Genomic DNA, 11,052 nt, shown 5'->3' on the forward strand with positions numbered 1-11,052 from the left:
CTGCAATGGGTGCAAGGCAACACAAAAAAGAAGTGGCGCAATGGACATAATAAAGTCCTTCCCGGTGTGGCACATAATTAAACATATATATACAACTTATTACATACACTGAGAATATATGCTGGCACCATATGTCACATGGATGGAAAGATAAATTAAAAAACATAGGTGACATGCAAACATTTTTTAAACCGTCAAGAAGTTCGATTGACGACAAAATATATTTCACTTCAAGGTACCGCATAACTTGCTTCTCTTCGCTTCTATAGGTTTCTTTTTTTTTTTTCCCATAAGTCGGGAAAAAATAAACGTGAACAATATTTTATATTTAAAAAAAAGGGAAATAGGGCCATTCGACGAAGGAGCACGTATATCAAAAAAGAGTCACGCAACAGCAAAGGAGAAAAAGTACAAGTGGGGATTACATACGCACATGCATATAATACCCCCATAGGTACAAACACTTACAGAGGGACACTCCCAAAAAACGCGTAGAATTGCTAAAAAGTATTTCAGCGCGAAGGCAACATCATCGCTGCGACAGCACTATTCACATTAAAAGTGAAGAGTTAAAACGAAAAAGTTACGACATATTATAGGTTGTGCATAGTACATAATATATCGCTCCTCGCGAGTCGCAACTGTGCCATTTTTACAAGTTACAAAATGTACAGAAACCTGTTCGATAAGCTAAAGGAAGGCCCACTCAAGGTAACACCCATAGAAAGGGGAGAGAACACCTCTGCTGCCTACATGCAACTTTGCACAGGGGCATATAAATATCAATATATTTGTGCATACTCATTTGCAAATACACTTCGCCTGTCCGTTCCATGTCACAGCGTCACAACTGTGCTCGCGTAGAAGTCAATCGAATGTATACATGTGTGCGTGTTTTTTTTTTTTTTTTTTTTTTTTTTTGCACCCCCACAAACAGATATCCATTCTGGGCAGCGGAAGCTGGGCGAGTACAATCAGCAAAATCGTGGGCACGAATGCAAAGAATAATTATTTATTTGAGAATGAAGTGAAGATGTGGATACGAGACGAAGTGGTAGACGGAGAAAAGCTGGTGGATATAATTAACAAGAAGCATGAAAATGTAAAATACTTAAAGGGGGTGGCCTTACCGCACAACATTGTTGCCTACTCAGATTTGTCCAGAGTGATTAATGCTACTGACCTGTTAATATTTATAATCCCATCCCAATATTTAGAAAACGTATTGATGTTAATAAAAGAAAACCAATCCATTAAGATAGAGAAGCATGCACAGGCTATTTCTTTAACTAAAGGATTTATCATTAAAAATGATCAGATGAATCTTTGCTCCAAATACATTAGCAACTTCCTGGACATTCCCTGTTGTGCCTTGTCGGGTGCAAACATAGCCATGGTAAGTGTGTGGGGGGAAAGTCCTACGCGTGTCGGCACCCCTACGAGAGGGAAGCATCGTGAAGAGTATATATCTTGACCTACGCGCACCATCACATATACTGTGCGCTCTTTTGGGACATTCAAAAGATTCCCACCCCGTTCACACACCTTTGCGTGCATTTTAATGTGCCCCTTTTAACAGGATGTAGCCATGGAGAAATTCTCAGAATCCACTATAGGAGGAAATGACAAGGACACGCTGCTAATTTGGCAGCGGGTTTTTGACTTGCCCTACTTTAAAATAAACTGCGTTAATGAAACTGTGGGGGTTGAGGTAGGGCGACCAATATGAATAAATAAATGACGTCGCTGGTGCAATATTAGTATACAAAAACATGTGTTGTATTTTTCCCAACTCGTTTACTGATTGCATAATTATCCATGACGCACATTTTTTTTGTTAACATTTTCCCTTCCGCACGATGTGCAGATTTTCGGCGCGTTAAAAAATATCATAACGCTGGCAGCTGGATTTTGCGACGGACTAGAAGCTTCCCACAATTCCAAATCGGCGATTATCAGAATTGGAGTTAAAGAATCCATCCTTTTTGGGAAAACATTTTTTAATTATTCCGATGTGAGCATATTTTTTGAGAGCTGTGGCTTGGCTGATATCATCACGTCCTTCCTGGGCGGAAGAAACGCAAAATGCTCTGCGGAGTTTGTAAAGTGTAATCCGAAGAAAACGTGGGAAGAGCTGGAGAATGAAATCCTCAAGGGGCAGAAATTGCAGGTCAGTAATTTTTTAATATGGAGAGAATTGCCTTTACATACCACGACGCGATGACAGTGTCTGCATTCGGTTGGATGGAGTGGTTGTTACCCGAGTTTGTAATTTTTTTTTTTTTTTTTTTTTTTTTTTTTCTTCCTTTCGCAGGGAACTGTGACTTTGAGGTACGTTTACCAAATTATCAAAAAGAACAACTTAACCCACGAATTTCCCCTTTTCACGATTCTCCACAAAATATCGTTTGAGAATGAGGACCCCCGCGCACTGCTGAACATATTTGTGAACTACACAGTATCGGCAATAACGGCATAGTAACAGAACCGCCCAGATGAGCTCAAGCTTGTGTTTAGAAGTCATATGTACACGCGAAGAGAGTGGCCCCATGTGCCATGTGTGCATATTTTAACCCTCCACCACCTGCGTTAGTATTCCATATCTACCGATGACATTGCTTGGGTTGGAATAATATGCACCCCGAATTCAGCGCAACATTTGTAACGATGTTTTTGTTTGATTTTTCCCGTAATGTATAAATTGTCCTGCTTTCCTCAATTTTGAGTATACTGAATAATTAGCACGCCTTTTTTTTTTTTTTTTTTACCACTGGCAATATGTAAGAATACTTTTCAAAACTGCTCTTTGTTCCTTGTAACATCTACACTTAGTTTTTTATCCTATGTCTTATCATTATTTCCTCTTTTTTTTTAAAAAAACGAACTCTTTGAATATGAACCGCTCCCCCACTTGTGTACACTTCAATAAGTAAACTGAAGAATGTGCATTATTAGCACTTTATGCACGTTTGCACTGTCCCATTTTGCCATTTTTTGGGATATATCGAACGGAATGGCGCTTGAACGGGAAAAAAAAAGAAAAAATAATTAACCATTCCTTATCAAGTCCTACATATATATATCCCTCCATTTCAGCTGTAGTATACGTTTTGATAAAAAAAAAAACAAGTCTCAAAAAAATTACCAATCAGAAGTTGAAAAGAGGTGGGTGTTGTCATGTATAACTAAAAACAATTTAGCCACTACATTTGCAGTGCTCTACGTACGTGTGGGTCTGTGTTGAAGGATAAGCCACACACCAGCGAGGATGCTATATTTATCGCAACACGGAAGAAATTCATTCGAAGAGCAGCAAATTGGAGGACCCCCTGAAAGGGCACGCGGTGTGCGGTTCACTGGAAAAATTTACAAGAAATGGGTGAAAAAAAAAATGTCCAACGTAGCCGATTCAGCATAGAATCTTGGGTTAATCACCTTGCCAAGCATATCTCCCTAAGGGTCGAATTGATATACAAAGGGAGCTAAGTCATCTGTAGGTCGAATGAGCCCCACTTCCCATGTAGCTTCATGCAGGGCCAACTTAATCCTTGTTTTTTTTTTTCTTTTTTTTCTTTGCCGCACTGTTCGCATTAACCGCAACAGTAGGTTCCACATTCGCCTTTATGGTTTGCAATTTCAACCCAATTTGTTTCATTAAGGCAAATTTACTAAATATGTTGCTGCTTTCGGCGTCCGGCATTTTTATACGTATCCTTCCTTCCACCAGCCAATCCCTTGGATAGTATTTATTTTTTTCCACAACACATTGGACTTTCAATTCTTTACACGCCAATGCAATTTCGTCAATGGATGGGTCCGCTACACAATAATTCAGGTTTATTTTTCTCCCTTCTTTCACTTTTTTCTTTTTATTTAAATAATTGGGATAAATAATTTTCCATCGAGAGTAGTCCTTACTGTCATCGTTCGCGTTGATTACTTCAGGTTTCATCATTTGCTCTTTCGCTTTGTGTGAAAAATGTGGTCTTGCACATGCGCCAGTGTTTTTGTTCCTTTTTAATTTACACTTCTGAAGTTTTTTTTTTTCTTTTTTTTGCGTGCGCTCCGTTTTACATGTGTGAAATACAAACGTTACACTAGGCGACAGACGATTAGTGGAGCCTACAATTGTGAGGAGATATGCAAAATGGTGAGACTCAACTGTGTAATTTTAAAACGGGGGGAAATTCTATGACATCTTTTGGGCAAACAGTTTAGGGAAACTCCCCCAAAGGTCAATGTAATGGCGGATGGGGGGAGAAGGCTTAAAATCTTTGAAAAATGAAAAATCCATGCTCAGAATGAACAAAGGGAAAACGTGGCAAAACCGTCACGTGTAAAGTGTACCAACAGTTTCTGCTTTCCATTTTGTGGAAAAACAAAAGCGGATGGCGAAAAAGAATATTTTTACATTTTATAACATGTCCTTATTGCCCACCTCATTCATAACGAAAAAAAAAAAAAACATGTCATTTCAGCAGACAAAAGGTTTTAAGTTGCTTTTGCTTACCACATAAGGCGTGACGTGTGTTTGGTTCCTCCTATTCCTGAAGTAACTTTTTCAAGCAGATGAGTCCTACAACCTTCCTTTCAGCCACTTCTTTCGGCTGAATTTCTCACTAACGCGCTCATGCATAAACGGCTAAGCAGGGCGGCTGGTTGACATTCGCCTCGTAGGGGGGGAAACCCTTAAGAGGTCGAATGTACATATATACGTGTACTCGTAAGTCTAAAAACAAAAATGTGCACGTTTATATTCAAATGTACGCTTTCCAAATAATTTTTCGGAAGTGAAAAAAAAACTGGCACATGGCTTCAAAAAAAAAAAAGGAAGGAAAAGGAAGGAAAAGAAAGGAAAAGGAAGGAAAAGAAAGGAAAAGGAAAGGAAAAGAAAAGCAAAAGGAAAGGAAAAGAAAAGCAAAAGGAAAGCAAAAACTTGTAAATCCTTATACGTATTAGAAAAATTTGACAATTTTGTAAAAAAAAAAAAAAAACGCAACGAAAAAAAACGCGTCGCAATGTACAGTACGCATACATTACAAATTTGTTTCTGTTTTTTTTTTGAATACAAAGAACTTTATGTTCGAGGGTTGACAATAAATGGTTTCCCACTCGCCGTTAATTTTGCAAACAGGTTATATTTGAGTTATACGTTCTGACAATTTTGTACATGTTGAAGATATTGCTTCTGTCGTATTTATTTGCTTTTCCAACCGTTGGCACAACTTCACCAACCCCAGCCTACAAACCTTATGTATGTTGTGGAAGGGCTTTGCCACATTTGAAGTTGCTTCCCCGGGTTATGAGCGATTATAACGCCACTTTGTGTAAGGACTGTTTGTTATAGAAGAAGGTAAAAAACAGCGAAAAAAAAGACAAAAAAAATTATTTTTATGTACAAACGTACAAATGTATACTTAACGTGTACACGGCGAAAAGCTCAGTTTTTACAAACTGCGGGAATTTTCTCATTTGCGGCGCGCGCGTTGAAAAGGAAAACACCCGCAGTAGGTATTATCGCACGTCTTACGATTTGCACGCACGTTTTGTCAATTTAAACCTCGTGCAATTCAAAAACTTCTCAAATAAGGCCCAATCAGGGGGGCGAAATAAAGACATGGCGTATACATGTACCTATATGCCATCATCTTGTATATGGTTTGACTAAAACTGTAGATGTATTTTTATTTCTTTTCTTCCCAATCGTGTGCAATTACTTTGTTTGAGCATTCGCGCCACTAGGAATTTGCATGCTCCGCTGAAAAAATTTGTTTGAATTGTGAGACATCTGGAGTGAAAACAGGAGGTGTAGAGGCCCTCTGAAGGAGTGACCAACTAAGGGGCACGCAGGAAAAACCATTCCAAAGGTGCTGGCAAAACTATACCTCGCGTGCAGAAGTGCGTCCCGCGCTGGGCCCGCAAGGGGGAAGAAGCAAAGACGAACTGAAGTTGCATGGGAGATACTTTCTGTCACGTAAAGAGGAAGTACGCAAGGGAAAGCTCTCAAGTGGAAGCACCCGTTGTAGAATGACACCCGGGCGTACTCACTGGTAATCCCAGCAACTCTCAAAATAACAAAAATGAAGATAAAAAGAAAAAAGAAAGGGGAAAAAAAAGATACACCAGAAGAATAACACCATATATTTACATGCTTAATACATCTTAAACTCGTAACCTTCAAAAAAATGAATTGTTAAGGAATAGGAAGAGGCCACACAGTTACCACCCTCCCTCCAGAAATAAATCAAAACAACACACAGTGTAGGAAAAAATGTTCAAGAGGTGTTTGATATTTTTGGTAATATCCATATTTAGCATAGCCCTAGTTGTATACAAAAGGGTAAAGCATGAAAATCTGAAGGAGGAGTACTATAAGGGGGGGGGAGATATCGATGGTTCAGGAGGCAGGCCTCTATGGGGGGGCACGGATGAGTGTAGCTCGAATGGAGAATTTTGCACCATGGATTACAGCGATATTGGTATGAAACAGGATGAATACAAAATTGTACATTACAAAGACACACGGATTAATAAGGTGAAGAAAGGACTGAAGCAAATTCTCCAACCCTTCTTCACAGAAATGAAAAGTGAAACGAATAGCAAGCATATCATTTCTTTATTTTTAGAGTTCTTTGAAAATTCTAAAATTTTCCTAACTGTCTCCTTGCGCTCAAGTTATCATGTTCTTTACGCCTACGGAATAGTGTTAATATCTTTCCTCAAGATTCTATTCTTATGGTACATAATTTTAGAGCCATATTTACAGTGGCTCCTTCTGAAGCTAAGAATGACGTATGTAAATTTGGACTACAAAACGAAGAAGTACGTAATGACCATGTTGTGTACGTTTTTAACTGTTCTCTATCTGATTTATTATGGAGTTATAAAATATATTTTAAATAAGATTTCCAAGTTTTACAGATATTTGATGAAAAAAGTGTTCAAAATTAATAAATTTATGTTCAATATATTGCCATATTTATTGAGCTCCTTGTTGTACGTCACTTTGGTCAAAACCCTACCGATGTCCTTCATTTCGTTTTTTATCTATTCCATTTTTTTTCCCCTGCCTTCCGTCTACTCTGTCCTTATCATTTTGAAATATGTATACCCGTCTAAGAGTAGCGAGAGCCTTATGGACAGCGTTACACACAAGTTGAATTTTTCTAAATATATTAATGCCATGAGTCAGTATGCTATCCTGAAGGACGGCGAGCTGGCGGAAGAAAACGAAGGTGAAAAAGCAGTTGAAGAAGAAAAAGCAGTTGAAGAAGAAAAAGCGAATGAAGTTGAAAAGGCGGATGAAGTTGAAAAGGCGGATGAAGCTGAAAAAGCGGATGAAGCTGAAAAAGCGGATGAAGCTGAAAAAGCGGATGAAGCTGAAAAAGCGGATGAAGCTGAAAAAGCGGATAAAATTGAAAAAACGGATGGCGTTGAAAAAACAGGTGAAGGCGAAAAATCGAATGAAGTTGCAAAAGAAAATGATCCCCCAGCTACGGATCTGAAGACGGGCGAACTTAAGGCGGACCGCTCGAACGGCTCCAAGAAGAAAAAGTTCTCTCTCTTCAGCCTGGAAAAATTTGGCTTTAACTCCAGAAAGAAGGGCCAAAGCGGAAAAGCGGTCGAAAACGAGAACCGAAACAGCGGGGCGAGGGGAGACCCTCCTGCCAGCAGCCGCAGACCCAGCATTTGCGAATCCGTAGGAGAACCCAAAGCAGAGGAAGAAAACAGAGCTTCGTACTACGATGTGCCCATTTTACTAGAATATTGGCTCTTTATAAACATTTTAAAATTTTTAAACTTTTTTTTTTTCCGCAATTATAACAAAACCTCGTTCATGTTTGAGTATTTTACCCTGTTCGTAATATGCCTGAACGTTAGCGAAAAGTTGCACGAATTTGTCTTCCTAAAAGATTACAAATCATCCATCCTGGTTCGCATTTTGAAGAGTGTGTTAGTCAGCACAGTCGATTTTGTCTTATACACCTTATTCAACGTCAGACTGGAAAACGAAGAAAAGAAAGACAAGAAAAACGCAGAGCCCGATATGCAATATAACGAGAGAAGCAATTTACTAATTAGGATAACAAAAATAGTAAAGGATAAGTTGAAGTTAAACGAAACAGTTAAATTCAGCCTTACCTGTCTCAAGTCAGTCATTACAGAAAATGTGGTCGAAAGTGTTCAGCTGCCATTTTATATAAAAATTTTTCTTAACCTCTTAATATACATGCCGCAGCTTATCCTTTTAATTTTCCCGTCCTTTATCCTTAAAATATATTTTGCTTATTTCTTTTTTATTTTCCCAATATTTGGATCTCTCAAATGTTTAGAAGAAAAAAATTCAATACATAACAAAATTTACTTCATATGTTATTTTTTCTTTTACAACATTGCCTCGGCCACTGTAAACCATGCCTTTTTCAAGTGTTTGCCTTTTTACAATTTATACAAAATTTTAATTACCATATATGTTCAAACTGTTCTTAAATATATTTTTAATGTCCTCAAGGTTAAGAGTTGATTGCTTTCTTCTCCTCTCACCTGTTTTCTTTTGTTAATTGTTTTGCAACCTCCCCGGCATTTTGCCTCTTTTTTTTTTTTCTACCATACCTTTTCTCCCAATTTCGTTCTTATGCAACTTTACGCTATTTTATTTTATATTATTTTATTTTTTTTTCTTTTTTTTTTGTTCACCGTAAAAATATTAAAAATTAACAAAACTTGTTTCTCAAATTAGAAGACCATTTTAATTTAAACCCGGATGTGAAGCTGTGCAGGGGCGGGGGCCCCTTTTGGTAAATCTTCCCCCCTGAAGAGTGTATACAAGAGAGCACAGCCCACATCATGCATATAAAGTGTGCACAAGTTCAGGTAGAATCTGGTCAAAGTGGTATGCGACCCTGTCTAATATCTAACGCGTTTAAAACAGCCTCTCTTTTTTTTTCTACTTCAGGACGACGTGCTCTACACGTTAAGGTTTAGGCAGTTTTTGCGCTGTATATTTGGGATGAACTGTTCTTTTCTTATAAAGAAATCGGCAGAACTGGGGTCTCTCCCTTTTCATAACAACCCCTTCAACTGTGACATGTGCACATATACACCTTGAGCGGATTTCCTCCTCAGCGTTAGCGAAGTCCTGCACATCATCGTTCAAGTGGGGTGAGAAGCCTTCTTACGTGTGTCAGTTCGGGTGGGAATATTTCTACATGCACACCATTTTGGCCCTGGATCAAATTCCCCCTTCTACCTTATACAAAAAATAAAGGGCGTGGAAGAGTACAAAATGAGCAGCAGATGAGCGGAAAACTGAACATCGAAATAAACCACACTTGCGTGAGAATATACTGACGAAAAACACCCCAATGGGAAGAAGAAATGAATTCACACGGATTAGAGATCAGCGTTATCAGAGCGATGTAGTTGACTTGGATTTTCACATCCACGGAGAACGAGTCGATAAAAGTGGGCGTAGTAACTTCATGTCGAACAATCACAATCACAGATAAGAAAATGGATAAATAGAAAAAATAGCATGATATTAATTTAAAGAGTTAATGAAAAAAAAAAAAAAAAATAAAAGGTGCAAATTTTTGGAGCATCGAAAAGGCTTCTCCAATTTGGAGCACTGACGCGGCAAAGGGAAAAACATGAAATTAAAAAAAGGAAATTTCTTTTTTTAATAATCCGTTTTTTTCCCTGTTACGCAAAATGTGTAGATTTTCTCCTTTAAGAGATGTTTGCAAAAAAAAAAAAAGGCGCTTCACGTTGGGCTTCCCTTCTTTTGCTACGTCCCGGTGATTACATTAATCTAAGTCGTCGTGAGTTTTTATTTCTTGCACATACTCTTCCAAGTCTTTGTGCTGCTTGTCTTCATATCCCTCCACCAACTCGTCAATGAAATCTTCGGCTTCTTCATCGATGAGTTCACCATTGGAATTTCCCTTCGTGGACTTTGCCTCTGTCTCATCATCCTCGTCAAATTCTAAGTCAAGAGGGCCGCTATTCTCCATGGACTCTTTTAAACTGGCGAAGGAACTTTTGGACATAAGGGGATTAAGGGCATCCTCTATGTTGGCGTTTAATATATCGGCAGTCTTCAAGACAATATATTCGCATATGTTCCTCAAGTAATTTTTAAAGTGGCTTACATTTTCATCGTCCATGTCTTCTAAATCATAAAAAATCTTTCCGTCTTTTAAGAAGTCATTTAATTTGTCCTTTATTTTTTCTGCCAGCTCATCAGCTAGGTTATCCTTCACTTCATCTAAATCTTCTTTATTTGTTAAATAGCCATTTTTTACTAGATCCGTGAAAGTATAACCATGTTGGCTCCATTCAGTTGAAAGGATATTATCATTAACAGCCGAATTTGTCTTACTACGCGTCGAAGTAGTTGCTCTTTGCTCTGCTTTCATGCAATTGTACAGGCCGCTTTGCGAACTCAAGTACAGAATAAATAGGCTCGAAATGTTTAATACGGAAAATGCAATGTTCTTCATTTTTGATCAATTGGGTGTAATTATTGAAAAAAGGTAATACTGATTAGCAGTTCTTAATATCTATATCTAATTATATACGTTCGGATTAAAATGCTTTATGCGTTTGTTCGTATATATATATTTTATTATTATTATTTTTCTTTAATAGATATATAATTTGAAGTGCTTCTTCAAAAATAGGGACCTTATTAGTATTAACCGAATTGTTGGGTTTTTATAAATACGCAGGAGGTACTTTTAAATAAGCAATATATTTTTCTGAGAAGTTGCTAAATGGGAATTCTATATCCTCGTTTTGAAGCGATGTAGCAAAAGCGTTATCATTTTTATTCTTTTTTTTTTTTAGATAGCCTTAGAAAAATTATGTTTACCTAGCATTCTAGCGAAGCACTACTGCCTAAGCACGTCACCGTAATGATTCATTTTGCGTCACATTTTATGATTCTTGCAGCTTTTTATGCCATAATCACCGTTTATAACCAATAGGTCTCTTTGCCAGGGAGTCAGGAGGGTCAAACGAAAATGTAATATGCATGCGCAAAAATATATG

The 11,052-nt window shown here is 37.9% G+C and overlaps 4 protein-coding genes across 4 annotated transcripts; 2 read left to right on the forward strand and 2 right to left on the reverse strand.

Annotated features, from left to right (window-relative positions):
* Positions 1-666: 666 nt before the first annotated feature.
* On the forward strand, positions 667-2,479 carry C922_00712 (glycerol-3-phosphate dehydrogenase (NAD+); the record flags this gene model as incomplete). The annotated part of the gene is made up of 5 exons (XM_008816325.1): positions 667-711; positions 938-1,396; positions 1,580-1,711; positions 1,868-2,170; positions 2,315-2,479. The coding sequence occupies 5 exons, from the start codon at positions 667-669 to the stop codon at positions 2,477-2,479; spliced, it is 1,104 nt and encodes a 367-aa protein (XP_008814547.1).
* Positions 2,480-3,541: 1,062 nt separating this feature from the next.
* Positions 3,542-3,952, reverse strand: C922_00713 (signal recognition particle subunit SRP19; the record flags this gene model as incomplete). Its single annotated transcript, XM_008816326.1, has 1 exon — positions 3,542-3,952. One exon carries the CDS (start codon positions 3,950-3,952, stop codon positions 3,542-3,544), a length of 411 nt encoding a protein of 136 aa, XP_008814548.1.
* A 2,319-nt stretch (positions 3,953-6,271) lies between these two features.
* On the forward strand, positions 6,272-8,524 carry C922_00714 (hypothetical protein; the record flags this gene model as incomplete). The annotated part of the gene is made up of 1 exon (XM_008816327.1): positions 6,272-8,524. The coding sequence occupies one exon, from the start codon at positions 6,272-6,274 to the stop codon at positions 8,522-8,524; it is 2,253 nt and encodes a 750-aa protein (XP_008814549.1).
* A 1,282-nt stretch (positions 8,525-9,806) lies between these two features.
* Positions 9,807-10,502, reverse strand: C922_00715 (hypothetical protein; the record flags this gene model as incomplete). The annotated part of the gene is made up of 1 exon (XM_008816328.1): positions 9,807-10,502. One exon carries the CDS (start codon positions 10,500-10,502, stop codon positions 9,807-9,809), a length of 696 nt encoding a protein of 231 aa, XP_008814550.1.
* Positions 10,503-11,052: the final 550 nt, after the last annotated feature.

Source organism: Plasmodium inui (assembly GCF_000524495.1).
Source record: "Plasmodium inui San Antonio 1 unplaced genomic scaffold supercont1.2, whole genome shotgun sequence".
Lineage (NCBI taxonomy): Eukaryota > Apicomplexa > Aconoidasida > Haemosporida > Plasmodiidae > Plasmodium > Plasmodium inui.